This window comes from Eubalaena glacialis, chromosome 13 (genome assembly GCF_028564815.1).
Source record: "Eubalaena glacialis isolate mEubGla1 chromosome 13, mEubGla1.1.hap2.+ XY, whole genome shotgun sequence".
Taxonomy (NCBI): domain Eukaryota; kingdom Metazoa; phylum Chordata; class Mammalia; order Artiodactyla; family Balaenidae; genus Eubalaena; species Eubalaena glacialis.
In genome coordinates this window covers 75311467-75326975 of record NC_083728.1, presented here as the reverse complement: position 1 = coordinate 75326975, position 15509 = coordinate 75311467, and the positions used below count along the sequence as shown (strand labels likewise).

At 43.0% G+C, this 15509-nt stretch overlaps 1 protein-coding gene across 1 annotated transcript in view; it reads right to left on the bottom strand.

Moving 5' to 3' along the window:
* Positions 1 to 15509, bottom strand: part of LCMT1 (leucine carboxyl methyltransferase 1) — a 54058-nt gene that overhangs the window by 24645 nt on the left and 13904 nt on the right. The window contains exons 2-5 of the mRNA XM_061208511.1: positions 9750 to 9841; positions 7759 to 7880; positions 1351 to 1427; positions 381 to 442 (exon numbers count right to left, since the gene is read on the bottom strand). Coding sequence (XP_061064494.1) covers positions 381 to 442; positions 1351 to 1427; positions 7759 to 7880; positions 9750 to 9841 — 353 coding nt within the window. The remainder of the gene's footprint in view (positions 1 to 380; positions 443 to 1350; positions 1428 to 7758; positions 7881 to 9749; positions 9842 to 15509) is intronic.

Here is a 15509-nt window from a genome sequence, read left to right as displayed (position 1 = left end):
AGTGGTGGGGTCAGAACTGGAGAAGACACGACCCTTCTAAATGAAGCGGCCGCTGCTCAACGACTGCCATGTAGGAGCTAGATGTGATTTTTCCAAGCAAAACTGAAAATCAAGACCTTCATGAAAAATCTCCCATTTTTGAAATGTTCGCAACTAATTTAAATTCTTTTTAAAGAGTGGGGACCTATGGACATCTAAGAAGAGTCATATCAAAAACTGTTTTAAACTCCTTCATAGTAACTGTGGTGGAAGTGAAAATGTATTAGCAGAAGGATACGTGTATTCGTGCACACACACACACCATCTTTAAAAAGAAAAGGGGAAAAAGAGCAAAATTGTTATATAGCCCAGGTTGTATTACTTAGGTTAAGGATACTTGCCCATTTGAAGTGTGTCCTCTGAATGTAAGTCTAAAATGGGTTTTGATAGGAGAGGTTTCAATCTGTAGAAGATGAGAAAAAGAAAGGCAAGTCAAGCAGCTCATTTATCGCTAAAATGCAGACAGCCACTACAGATATGGCAAATAGGTATCACTACTATTCAAAGGAAGGGCCATGCCAAAGGGTCATCTGTTTAATCACATTTGACCCTAGGCACATACAGTAAAAGTCCAGGGGATACAAATCAGTTAGGTCAGCTAAGCTTTACACGGAGAATCTGGTATCAAATCACAAACTGATCATGACATACTTACTTAGAAACAGCTACAGACAGGCTAGCAAGAATTTTCCAAATGTTCCAGTGTTTTTAGTAACATTTATGTGATAACTCTCCCAATCAAAAATATGCGAAAAAACAGGGAATTCCCTGGTGGTCCAGTGGTTAGGACTCTGTGCTTCCAATGCAGGGGACACGGGTTCGATCCCTGGTCGGGGAACTAAGATCCCACAGGCCAAGCCTAAAATAACTGATTAACTTCAGCCTCCCATTCATTCATACAAAAAATATTTACTACACATCTATTCTGGGCCAGGCACCTTTCTATACCCTGATGATAAAGAATTAAGCAAAATACACATAAAAATTCAGATTAATACACAACACTGTTAATCAACTACAATCCAATATAAAATTTTTTTAAAATTCAGATTATTAATCTACTCTAGGTCATTTTTTTAAATGTTCAGAGAAATTACATGAACCGATAGAAGAGTCACAAAGGAGGGTATATTTCATGTTGAAGACTGCACGATATGTTGGAATGAGGGTCCCGGGGGCAAGAAAGAGGGAGGAGGGAATGAAAGGAAAGCAGTGCCCTAAAATGAGGTCTCCTGCCTTCAGACCTGCCGTCTACCAGGATCTGGTTCTGAATCTCACCAGGCTCTTGCTTCTGGCCAAAGCCACACTTACTTGATGCTGTGCAGCTTTCTCGTGACTATCATTGGAAAGTCGATTTCAAAATATTTACTTGGTAGAAGATCTTCATCCTGAGAAAAAACACACAGTAATCTTTCTATAATTATTTATTACTCATACATTTACCTATCATCTTCATGTACCAAGTGCTAGGGCCTGAAGAGCAGTGGGGTACTTATGGATTTAAAATCAGGGGAATGATATGGTAAGAAATGTACTTTTCAAGTTACTTGGTCTCGGCATAAAGAACAAATGGAGGGAAAAAGGAGATTGTAGCTGTCCAGGAGACAAGTGATGGGGAGCCTGAATCAGGGGAATGGTCACTGGGATGTTAAGAGGTAGACTGGAAGCAGGACATAAGAGTATTTCTCAAAAAAGCAGCTTGATGTGCTCCGCAACCAGAGAAGCCACCGTGATGAGAAGCCCGCACACCGCGATGAAGAGTAGCCCCCGCCCCGCCTCAACTAGAGAAAGCCTGCGCGCAGCAACGAAGACCCAACGCAGCCAAAAATTAATTAATTAATTATTTAAAAAAAAAAAAAAAAAGCAGCTTGAGACCTATTAGAGAGGGTCAAGAAACCAATGTGGTGGGTTGTGACCAGCAGTTTGGGGATGAAACAGAATAAAGTAGCAAATATCAGAAAGCATCACGTGGAATGAGGGATACATTTAGTTTTTTCTGTGATAGTGGGGAACAGTGGGGTGGGGTGGTAAACAGCAGGCACTCTGGAGCCTGGGGGGACAAGGTTCAAATCCCAGCTCCACCATTTGTTTGCTGTGAGGCCTTGGGAAAGTCACTAAACTCCCTGGGCCAAGGTTTCCTCATTTGAAAAGTAGAGAAAATAACACCTCATAGGGTTGTGGGGGTTAATGAGGAAATACGTGAGCGACACTCAGAATAGGGCCTGCCCTTAGTAAGTACCATGTGTGTGCCCTTATTATTTACAGACATAGGTACATAGACGTGAGTCCTGGCTAGGGATGTACAGTTATTTTTTTACTGTGGCTGCAGTTTTAAAAAGTGTGAAACACACACACATACACAGCCCTGCTTCCCCCTTGCGCTTTTCCTAGCTTCATCGGTGGCTACACTCCCATCCAGTCACCTACTGGTCATGCTAGAATTCCCCAGCTCCTCCTCCCTGTCCAATCAATCACTCAGCCCCGAATGTACACAAATGTCAGATCACTATGTAATACATACTATGAAACTAACATAGTATTATATGTCAAATCATATGATATCATTTATATGTGGAATCTAAAAAAAATGATACAAATGCGCTTATGTACAAAACAGAAATAGACCCACAGACAGAGAAAGCAAACTTATGGTTACCAAAGGGGAAAGGGGGGAGGGATAAATTAGGAGTTTTGGATTAACATACACACTACTATATATAAAATAGATAACAAACGAGGACCTCCTGTATAGCACAGGGAACTCTACTCAATATTTTGTAATAACCTATAAGGGAAAAGAATCTGGAAAAGAATAGATATCTATACTTATATCTATATCTTTATCTATCTATCTATATAACTGAATCACTTTGCTGTACACCTGAAACTAACACAACATTGTAAACAACTATACTTCAATTAAAAAAAATTATGTCAAGTATTGATATATTTCAATTAAAAAAAAAAAATCCCTCAGCCCTGCTGACTATTCTCGAATGCATCCTCTCCCCCTCAGCTCTATCATCACCAGCTGTGAAGACTAAAACAACACCCCTTTCTGCCTGCAATAGCTCTTCACACCCGTAAGACTTAGCAAGAAACAAGGCGCTCCACAACCTGCTTCTCTTTTAATACCCTCATGCCCACCTGCACTTACATCCCAGAAATAGAGAGCTACTTATTTAAAAAAAAAAAATTAAAAAAGAGGAAAGAAAAAGAAAGTTGCTGATATCCAGAACCTGGTGGTGGCTTCTTTGGTACAGGATGGGATAAAGAAAAAGGAGGGGTAAGGATGTTTCCTTGTTTCTGATGAGCAACCTGGCAGGTAAGAGCACCATTTACACAGACAATAACTAGAGAGGAAGGACAGGTCGGGAGGGGCAGCAGATCCCCCCGAGGACAGAGTGATGGGGGCAGAAGTCATGAGGAAGCAGTTCCTGGTAGGAAGGTGACCTCTAAGGGCAAGTAACAGAATTGGGAGATCCACCCACATGCAAAATGGTCCTCAGTTAAAATTTCAGGGGATCTGGTCTGGGGGAAGGAGGGGAAGGACAGAGAAGGAAGGAGGAAGAGAAAAAGAAAGAAACAAAACAAAGGGACAAGACAGTTTCCTGACATCAGAGGAGACCTGGACTCACCCACCTTCAGCTGTTCACTCTTGGAATTGCAACACATACCTACTACCTGACTGCAGAGCAGGGCTATGTAAAAGCTATCTGAAGATATTTGGAGGATATGTTTAAAGGATACACAGAAATAACTTTCTCTAAGAAATTCTACAACACCTTTCAAGAACTTTTACTCACAAGGTATAGAGTGTTAAGAACAGTCTAAAATTCCAGAAGACCACGAGGACAATCAAAAGCAAATAAATGAAGGCCAGCACAGTGTCCCACATCTCACACAGGACATCTGACTTTTCTTTTTTAACATCTTTATTGGAGTATAATTGCTTTACAATGGTGTGTTAGTTTCTGCATCATAACAAAGTGAATCAGCTGTACATATACATATATCCCTATATCTCCTCCCTCTTGCGTCTCCCTCCCACCCTCCCTATCCCACCCCTCTAGGGGGACACAAAGCACCGAGCTGATCTCCCTGTGCTATGCGGCTGCTTCCCACTAGCTATCTATTTTACATTTGGTAGTGTATATATGTCCATGCCACTCTCTCACTTCGTCCCAGCTTACCCTTCCCCCTCCCCTTGTCCTCAAGTCCATTCTCTACATCTGTCTTTATTCCTGTCCTGCCCCTAGGTTCTTCATAACCTTTTTTTTTTTTTTTTTAGATTCCATATATATGTGTTACCATACGATATTTGTTTTTCTCTTTCTGACTTACTTCACTCTAAGACAGACTCTAGGTCCATCCACCTCACTACAAATAACTCAATTTCGTTTCTTTTTATGGCTGAGTAATATTCCATTGTATATATGTGCCACATCTTCTTTACCCATTCACCTGTCAATGGACACTTAGGTTGCTTCCATGTCCTGGCTATTGTAAATAGAGCTGCAATGAACATTGTGGTACATGACTCTTTTTGAATTATGGTTTTCTCAGGGCAGATGCCCAGGACTTCTGACTTTTTAAAGAGCTTTCCCAGGCACTCGTGCACTTGATCCTCATAAAAATTCTGAATAAGGGGTCACCGAGGAAGGAAAGCTTCCAAAAGGCACACCTGGAACTTTTAAGAAACAGACATCCTCTTTCTCTCAGCTTTCAGAAAGGGGCAAAATGGCTCTGGCAAGTGATGCTTCAACTCTTTATTCCACGATTCTCTGCGGCCCTCTGACACTCCACTCCCAAGTAGCTCGCATGGCACAGGAGGCAGGGGAGACACCCAAGGCAGGGCACAGCCACCAGGGGGCAGCCAGGAACAGCCACGAGGAAGGGTGGCCCTCAGACTCCAAGATCCAAGGTAGTCGACCACTTCACAGGCGGCCAAAACTGAGACTGCTTCCCCTCCATAGACGACCCTTTGGTTGTACAGAAACAGAATTCAAGAGACACCAAGAAGTGAGGCCCCTTAAAGGGTTTCACTCACGCTTTATTCTTTGCTCATGACAATACCAGCTTTCCCTGGCCCTGTTTTTGCCTGCTGCCTGAAGATGAGAGTCTTCGACTGTCCAGTCTTGGGCCCCTGAGATTATACAGAACAAGCTCACACGGTAGTGGCCCCAGAAAGTCTGTGACTCGTAGCTAAGCCTCTGCTGGTGAAGCCGGGGGGCCATCCCAGGTGGAAAGAGCACGCGACTATAAGATCGATGGACACGACTTCCCCTGCTCTTTTATAGAGGCACATATAGCTCTAAAACAGGGATTAACAAACTTTCTGGAAAGAGTCAGAAAGTAAGCATTTTAGGCTTTGCAGGCCATAATGGTCTCTGTTGTTAACTACTCAGCCCTGCTGTGAGAGCCATAGACAAGATGTAAATAAATGGGCATGGCTGTGTTCCAATAAAACTTTATTTACAAAAATAGGTGGCTGGCCAGATTTGGCCTGTGCAACCTCAGCTCTAAAAGAACAAACAAGGGAATTCCCTGGCGGTCCAGTGGTTAGGACTCCGCCCTTCCGCTGCAGGGGGACGGGCCTGATCCCTGGTCGGGGAACTAAGATCCCGCAAGTACGCAAGCAGCCAAATAAATAAATAATAAAAAATAAAAATTAAAGGCAAACATCAAATCAGGGGGGAAAACTCACAACAAAACGGAAAAGACTTAAAAAATAATAATAAAAGAGCAAACAAGCATAATTTAAAAAAAAAAAAAGAGAAACTTTAGATTTTTAAAAAAACCCTTCGGATCAATACAATTATCAAATAAAACAAAAAACTTCCACAAAGGACTTTGAGGCCCTGTGCTACTCCCCTTCCTCACCTTTGACAGAGAACCTTTTTCTTGGAAGGGGCACATAAGCCTCAGTGTACCTGGCTCAGAAATTAAAATCTCAGATTTATTCATTATTAACCCACCTACAAGATGGGGAAAGAAAACCCAAACCACATGACCAAGTCAAAAGGGTAAAAAGGAGGGATTTCTCCAGCGGCCCCTGTAATGCCGGCAGTGCACACACTCTTACACTACATTCTGTTCCAGTTGCTTCCACCACACCAGGGTCACGGCGTTACAGAGGCACAATCGACCCACAGAAAAGACTCTCCCTGAACAGCCACAGGGCTGTGTGCAGAGGAAAGAGGAAGGAATTGGGAGTCTGATGAGCTGGAGCCAATGTTGGTTCCACGTCCTAATGCCACTGGCTGTCCAATCTGGGGGAAGACACAGACTTTCAAAGCCCTACTTCCCTCAGATGTGTAAGCTCCCCCACCCAACACAGCTCTTGTGTTAACTTATGAGGTCATATATGTAAACGCACTTCATAAATGTCAGTTATCTCATCTAGAAGGAAGAATGCAGAGGCAAACGATACTAGGGCCATGTTGAGGACACCGATTCTCAAGTAACAGAAAGGTTGGGAGCTCTGATGACCAAAGACCTTCTTATCAGGTGAGCTAATTAGGGACAAAATGGATAATGCAGGTCGAGTTATGCCTATATACTCTCATCTATCTTGGTCTACGCCTGCAAGAAATCTGGAGAGGGACTTCCCTGGTGGCACAGTGGTTAAGAATCCGCCTGCCAATGCAGGGGACACGGGTCCGAGCCCTGGTCCGGGAAGATCCCACATGCCACGGAGCAATTAAGCCCGTGCTACTAATTAAGCCACAACTACTGAGCCTGCGCTCTAGAGCCCGCAAGCCACAACTACTGAGCCTGAGTGACACAATTACTGAAGCCCACACACCTAGAGTCCATGCTCCACAACAGGAGGAGCCACTGCAATGAGAAGCCCGTGCACCGCAACGAAGAGAAGCCCCTGCTCACCGCAACTAGAGATAGCCTGCGCGCAGCAATGAAGACCCAATGCAGCCAAAAACAAATTAATTAATTAATTATTTTTAAAAAAGAAATCTGGAGAAACGCACATACCCATTACTACCACGTGACCGACCTGATAGAAGAACCAAGAAAAAACTGTACAAACCTACAAAAAAAAGAAAAAAGAAAGAAAATGTAATCAGTGAGATATTTGTAGGGAAAAGGTTTGGCAATAAAATCCAGCCCAGGAATCAAAGACCAGAACTTTAGTCCCGATTCTGCCACTAACTAGACCCAAGTTTCCTTTCCTATGAGTGAGTATAATTACACCTGCCCTTGAATCCAAATAGAACAATTGAGGCATCAAATCACAGAATGACTACAAAAGGGCTTTGCATCATGTTATCATTACCCAGCCTTGCAAATCTCCAAATGTTACCTAAGACACTGCGATGCCGACAATAAAATCTTAAGTTATCTTCAAAATTACAAACGCAAGTGTTCTTTTGTCTCAGCAGTTCCACTGGTAGAATCCTTGCTCCTTCTCCTGATATACTGCCATACATGCAGCGGGAAATGTACCCAAGAATGTTTATTATAACCCAGTTAGTAGCAGCAAAAGGTGAGAAACCACCCACATATCCTCACTAGGGCCCTGGTGAGATGAAGTACAGGGATGAAGGCAGTTGTGGGGCTGGAGGGCTGCAAAGAGAGGTGGGAGACAGGCTGCCACTGCACCGCATTTTAATCTTTTCTTTACGCTTTTGAACCAGGTGAATGTCTTCAACAAATTAAATTTAAACAACTGGAAAGAGAAAATGGGAAATTTTAATTTACCTTTAACCTCCAGAAGGTGGTATCCATCCCAGCCCCGAGGTTTAGAATTTGACAATTACATTCTGTCTTCCGTAGAAATGCCTTTATAAGCTGGCTGACGCCATGGACTCGAGCAAAATATCCTAAGAGACAGACAGAGAAGCAAGCTATCACTCGGTGACGACAGAAATAATCCCTGCAAAGCCCACGGTGCTAGGGAGAGCAAAACAACACTTTGCCCTTCTTCAGGGTCAGCTTTTATCTGCAGACTTCATGGGAGAAATAATGACTTTCAAACTCTCTTCCATTTTTTTTTTTTTTTTTTTTTAAAAAGCTGGTTGAATCAAAGTAAGTACAGCTACTTAATGGTGGAATTAACGATCTGAAGAAAAATAAAGTGTCCTATACTTTTACTTAGGAAAGACAACTGTTTTATATCAAAACATCTGATGTAAATGCTCCTCTTGTAAATGTGCTTTTTCACGGCTCTAGGGAAAGCTAATTAGTACTCTGGTAAAACTCAAAATTGCGAGAGCGTGTGGGAAATAATATTTTTAGGTCAGGAAATTGGGCAGATGAATGTCAGTCAAAGCAAAGAAAGCCATGCTTATCTTGTTCCTTTCACCTCCATCTTGTCTGGGTTAGAGCCTCTGTGTTTATAAAATGGCATCGCAGGCAGCGGGAGGAGAGACACCAGCAAGTGGTGGCCTAATTAATGGACTTGTTAAGCTCTGGGGTGGGGAGCTGGGACAAAGGAGATGGGAAACCCAGAAGGGAGACAGGAAGACAGCGTCCGTCTTGTTCTAAAGGCCTTGTTGCTCAAGGTGTGACCGTTTTAAGAACAAAATTTGAAAGTAGCATTTAGAAACTTTATTGCCATTTGACAGAGAAATTTTATGTCTGGTGAGTGTGCTAATAAATAATTCGGGGAAATTCCCTAGCGGTCCAGTGGTTAGGACTCTGCAATTCCACTGCAAGCGTGCACGGATTCGATCCCTGGTTGGGGACCTAAGGTCCCGCATGCCACACAGCGTGGCCAAAAAAATAAATTAAGTAATAAAATAAAATAAAATAATCAATTTGATAATCCCTACCTTATAAATAAATAAATAATTTGGGCTTGTGTTTACATTTTATTTTCCTAGTAAATCATCTTTATTGTATATTACAGAATATCATCCACAATGGATTCCATTTGGGGGAAAAAAAATATGTCTTCACCACAGACGTTTGGGAAGCGCTCTCCTACTGGGCTGGAGGTCCCCAATCTAGAGATGCAAACCGGGAGAGGAAGGAGGAAGGGGGGCTGACGTGCCGCCTGGGGCACCGAGCCAGTTGCCATGGTGGGTCCCTGTCTCTGGAACAGTCGTTGGGAAATCTGTCTCAAGAGCAGGGGAGGGAGGCTTAAGAAAGGCCTCTTAACCAGGCCTTGCCCAATCTAACTGATGCCTGGATTCACCCTCAGCTCAAAGTAACTACCATGTCCTTCTTCTCAGGAACAACCATTTACAAATTCCTTTGCCCTTCTTATAGAACCCACCTACGGGACCCACCTTTAGGGCCTAGATTCCCCACACATACAAGAATTACGTTCATTGGTCAGTTTCTCAATCTGGCTGAAACTAAGTCACACTCCTATCTCAACTCCTTCGACTTCCTTGATGGAAATTACTTGCAGAAACTAATAGTGTTACTAACACTTTAATAGGGCAACAACAACAAAAATAATCCCTTATGTGAACAGACAGCTCGCAGTAAAAGATATATAAATGGCTTTTATAGTAAAAGATATGTAAATGGCTTTTATATTACTGTAAAAACCATTTTTCATGTATCAGATGAACAAAGATGAAAAGTTTCATAATACACTGTGCTGGTGAGGAAGTTGGGAAACAAGCACTTTCATACACTGTTGAAGATAGTACACCCCGGAACTCTCTTTTTAAGAATGAATCCCTAAAACCTCAGGCCTCTCAGCTGATGAGATGTCGGGGAGGGAGATGGTCACTTGCCTCTGTTAATTTCCGGGGCCTTCCTCTCTTTAGATAGTCTCACCAAATGCTGGATGTAAGGGTCCTGCCAGTAGCCAACGTTCACTGCAAACCTGAAAGAGATGAAAAAGGAAGCAGGTGAGTAGAGAGTAGGTTCAGCCAGGTTCCACGGCCACGTTCCCAGGAACCAGGTCAAGGATCCACAGGAAATTTATTGACCTCAAAAGGCCAAATCATGCAACTAGAGATCATCATACTAAGTGAAGTAAGTCAGAAAGAGAAAGACAAATACCATATGATATCACTTCTATGTGGAATCTAAAAATATGACACAAATGAACCTATCTATGAAACAGAAACAGACTCACGGACACAGAGAACAGACTTGTGGTTGCCAAGGGGGAGGGGGTTGGGGGAGGGATGGAGTGGGAGGTTGGGGTTAGTAGGGGTTAGTAGATGTAAGCTATTGTATACAGGATGGATAAACAACAAGGTCCTGCTGTAGAGCACAGGGGACTATATTCCATATCCTATGATAAACCATAATGGAAAAGAATATTTTTTTAAAAATAGAATGTATATATATGTATAACTGAATCACTTTGCTGTACAGCAGTAATTAACACAACATTATAAACCAACCATACTTCAATTTTAAAAAGGCCAAATCACATTTAATGCTCCAGCACAAGTTTAAACAGACATCCATCCACCTCTGCATTCACATACACTGCCCATCACCTTTCCCACCACGACCATTTCTTACCTCTTCCCTCTCATCACTAATTCCTTTCCCAGGACCCTAAACAGCAAATAACCTCACCTCATACTTCATACAGAAGACCTGCAACCAATTATTCATTCAGCAAACTCACTGGCCAGAGCTAGTCAGGTGACTCTGCTCAACCAAAAGTTTTGTGTCCAGGGGAAGGGAGACCCAGAAATATTTGGCCAACATCACTGACAACTACCAAAGTATTTCTCCTGACTTCGTATTAAATACCTGTCCTTTCATGTCCCTTAAGGAGGTCACAGTGGGGAAACTAGGAACAAATAAAACAGCTATAACTTGGAAAATGCTAGGGTAGCCCAAACTCTCTCTACCCCAGTCTACACCACAAGCAGTTAAAGTTGTAGTGTTCCAAGCCTAGGAGCTGAAGCCCTGATTACCACTGGAAGTCTCCTGGCAACCATGAGTGGAACCAGCCTTAGGACAAATGAGAAGTCAGGGAAGGAACCTGGATCCCTAAGGCCACGCCACACCCCTGTGAGCCTGAAGCCTTCTCTACCTGGCAACGAATACTTAGTGAGATAAGAAACATCTTTACCACTTAAGTCAAATTGAGTCAGCCTTCTGTTACTTGCAGTCTTAAGCATCCTAAGTGATATCCTGAATAATACATCCATTTCCATGTTGCTTGATAAATAAGCTGAAACTTAAGGTGGCTGGGTATTTGTGTGTGTGTGTGTGTGTGTGTGTGTGTGTGTGTGTGGTGTCACCCAGCTAAGTTCTAAGCTCCCAGAGCACATATTACATCTTCCCTTTTCTTCATATCTACCAACAAGGCTTACTGCTGCCTTGACAGCAACAGGTGCTGAATTCTGCACAAACATGCCTCCTCCAGTCTCTCGCATCCACGTTTGCACATCCATAGCCACCCACAACGAAGCACATATGTTCAACTACTCAAGGCAGCAACTCAACACAGAAACACACAAAGTTCTAAGGAACACAATTTGCTATAAGCCCAGACTGTCCGAGGAAAACAGCAGACCCACAGAGTTGTACAAACAAACTTGCTCAGTTGTCTAAAATAGTGCTTTTCAGGAATTCCCCAGCGGTCCAGTGGTTAGGACTCTGCGCTTTCACTGCTGAGGGCGAGGGTTCAATGCCTGGTCGGGGAACTAAGATTCCGCGAGCCACACAGCACGGCCAATATAATAAAATAAAATAAAAATAAAATAGTGCTTTTCAAACAATGAGTTGTGACTCATTCATATCATAAAATCGATGTAATAATTTGCAAATCTCCCTTTAGAAAATGAAGTAGAACAGAGTAAAACAGAAAATAGCAGCATCATTCCACATTGTAAGAGTGTTTTGTGAAGCTTTTGTTTCAAGTGTGTGTTGGGGGTATAAGTGCCGCGAAAAATGTGTTCTCACTGTGGGTGGCAGTCTGAGGAACGCTGATTTCAAAGGGATCATCTCGCGCCATCTAGTGGTAAAAGCCATATCTGCAGTTGAAGCAAGTAGACCAGGGATGAGAACACACCTCAAACAATTTAAAGCTTGGAAGGGACCTTAGTCAAGCCCAACATCCAGGGCAAGAATCCTTTCAACAATATGGAGCCACTGTTGACTACTCCCCACAGAGAAGGCACTCACCTCACTGCGAAGAAACTCGAACTGCTGAAAAGCTGATCAATTTGCCTCCCTCTAAGTGTTCCTTGTTGGATTTATTAGTGCCCTCTCGGATAACAAGGAGCAGTTTCTAGTCCTCCCAACTCTGCATTATCAGTTGATTTAATACTATTGATTCAGTCTAGCAATATTTATTGAGTGTCTGCTAACTGCCAGGCATTGGGTTACAGTGGTGAACAAAATAGAGAAGGGACAGAGACAAAGACAGAGATTATGACAAACGAGGGATATAATGGTATGGCGGATGGAGGACCTACTTTAGAGGTGAAAGGGAAGACCTCTCTTAAAGGGCATGGCTGAGTCAAGTCCTAGAGAATCAGGGAAAGGCAGCTGTGCAAAAGGCATTCTAGGTAGGAGGAACAGCAGATACAAACACTCGGGGGTGGGAGTGCATATGGAATGTTCTAGTAGCAGGAAGTAGGCAGGGCGGCCGGAGAGGAGTAAGAAAACAGGAGAAACTGGAGAAGAGGTTGGAGAGAGAAGCAGACTCAGGTCACACAGGGCCTGGCAGGAGCCTGGGATGGATCTCCACAACACACTGGACGCGGTCAGTGATGTGCAGCAGTACAGAAAGGTGGGGAGATGCACGGACATAACACAGGTACCCCCATTACTTGGGGAGATGCCCAGACATAACACAAGGACCCTCATCACTTGGGGAGATGCCTGGACATAACACAAGGACCCCCGATCATTTGGGGAGACACATGGACATAACACAAGGACCCTTGATCACTAGTTCCCATGACTCCTACTTCCTAATTTTTCCAACATGTGTCTCTTTGCAGTCCTCAAATCTAGATGACTGCCGGTGGTTTCCATGCCTCCAAGGAAAAAGGCTCACTGCTTTGCCTGTGAGAGTGGCCAAGATAAAAAGATGTACAACACACTGCTGCGAAGAAGGAAGAGGGTGCTGCTGGGCATTGCTGCTGGGAGCTCTGAAGGGAGGCGGGCACCATGATTCAGCCGAGCAGATTACAGTGCATCCACACAATGAATACTAACCAGTCATCTGAAACGTGAACTAGAAGAACTGGGGACGGCAAGAGGTTCACGAAACATGGGCTATATTTCGTTATATCCAGGACACCACCAACTGTAAGACTGGAAAAAGAAATTAAAGGGACTTCCCTGGTGGCACAGTGGTTAAGAATCCACCTGCCAATGCAGGGGACACGGGTTCGATCCCAGGTCCGGGAAGATCCCATATGCCGCGGAGCAACTAAGCCCATGTGCCACAACTACTGAGCCTGCACTCTAGAACCCACGCGCCACAACTACTGAGCCCACACACCGCAACTACTAAAGCCCGCATGCCCTAGAGTCCGTGTGCCATAACTACTGAGCCCGCACCCCGCAACAAGAGAAGCCACCGCAATGAGAAGCCTGCATACCGCAAGGAAGGGTAGCCCACGCACAGCAACGAAGACCCAACGCAGCCAAAAAATAAAAATAAAAATAAATAAAGAAAATAAAGAAAAAAGAAGTTAAAAAACACTGCCAATTAGTTAATGTTTTTCTTATCGCTCAGAATTTTAATTTTGTGGTTACTGAAAAAGCTCCTTCATTGGGACAGAGTGTCATCATCTCTCTCTCTCTTGTACAGACAGAAAAAGGAAAAGGTGAATGAAGTAAGCTGCTAAGACTTCACTTTCAGGATGTCTGTGCCTTTCGACACAATATCAACCTCCGTGCCATCGAAGGCGTTGGCGAGGATACATTCCTTAACAGATCTCCACCATCCTCTCTGAGATTTTCTTCCAAGCAGCTAACCCTCACCCTGGAAGTTTTGACACTGGCTCTTTCTTGATCTCATTAGAAGGTATCAAGGGATGATTTTCAACAGCAATCAGGATCCGGGTTCTTTCTTCAAATGGCCCTTAAACAGTATGTGGACTAAAAGCGCCAGGGACCGTGGTCACAGCTGCCCAGCCGCGCCAGCGGAAATAACCTCCGTGCCGGCTTGCACAGGTGAGGACACCTCTAACAGACTTGACAGTGTCTGCAGGACACATCGAGAGTAAGTCACATCTGATTTCAGAGAAGTTAAAATGCAAGACCATGTGTGCCACAAAATGGCTCAGATAGTATTGTCACATTTATATGTATAACTGAAATCACTTTGTTGTACACCTGAAACTAACACAACATTGTAAATCAACTATACTTCAATTTTAAAAAATAGTATCTAACTGTGAGGAACCACCATTGCCTATGATGACAAGGGACTCGTCAGATGTCAACATTTAGCAACAGAATAGCTAACAAGGGAGGAATATTTGCTTTTTTTTTTTTTTTTTTCCGACTGTGCTACACGGCATGTGGAATCTTAGTTCCCCGACCAGGGATCAAACCCGTGCCCCCTGCAGTGGAAGCGTGGAGTCCTAACCACTGGACCACCAGGGAAGGCCCAATATCTGCCATTTTTAAATGATGTTACTCTATTTCTTTTTAAACTAAGTTAATTATTTCCATCAAAAAGACAGTATTGTCTTCACAACAAGAGCAACAGTAAGTTTGGATTTCATAAAAGAACATACAAGGCAAATATTACACTAGGAAAAATATTTGTAACAGGTCACAAAGTGCTAATATCCTTACAGTATAAAGGACTCATAAATTAATACGGGAAAAAACTAATATTCCAGAAGAAAAAGAATGGGTAAAGGACAAAAATGAACCATTCACAAAAGAAGAAAAACTGACCAATGAACATACAAAAAGCTCAGCCTTATCAATGATTAAAAAAAAAAAAGCAAAATGAAAATGAAAGCAAAAACAGAGAGCAGTACTGCTCTTATCAAATCAGCAATAAAACTCTTTTTTATAGAACCTGGCTTTGTAGAGGAATGAGGAAGAGTGCCCTGGAGCACCAATGCCCAAACTGGAAACTGGCACGGTCATGCTTCAAGGCACTGTGGCAACAGGTATAAGAAGCCAGAATAACGTGCGAACGCAACAGCCAAACAGTCCCACTTCTGGGATTTTATCCTTAGGAAATAACCAAGAATGAACACAAAGATTTTTTTTTTTTTACAAGAACGCTGTACCTGGAGTTATAGTATCAGGTCGACAAAACAGGCTACAAGATTATATGGACAGGACATTCCCAAGTTTGTTAGAATGAACGTACACATATATATATAAAGACTGCCCAGAGTAGACACCAAAATGTTAACAGTGGTTATCTCCACACCCCAATACTGTGCACCTAGTTCTGTCACTTCCACGATTGTCCTCTGTTTCCCAAATCCAGAAACATCCCTTCCATTTGAATATCTTGATTTCATGTTTCAAACCCAGAATCAAAGAATCAAAAATCTCAGATCTGGAAAGACCTGACAGATTCACTCAATCTT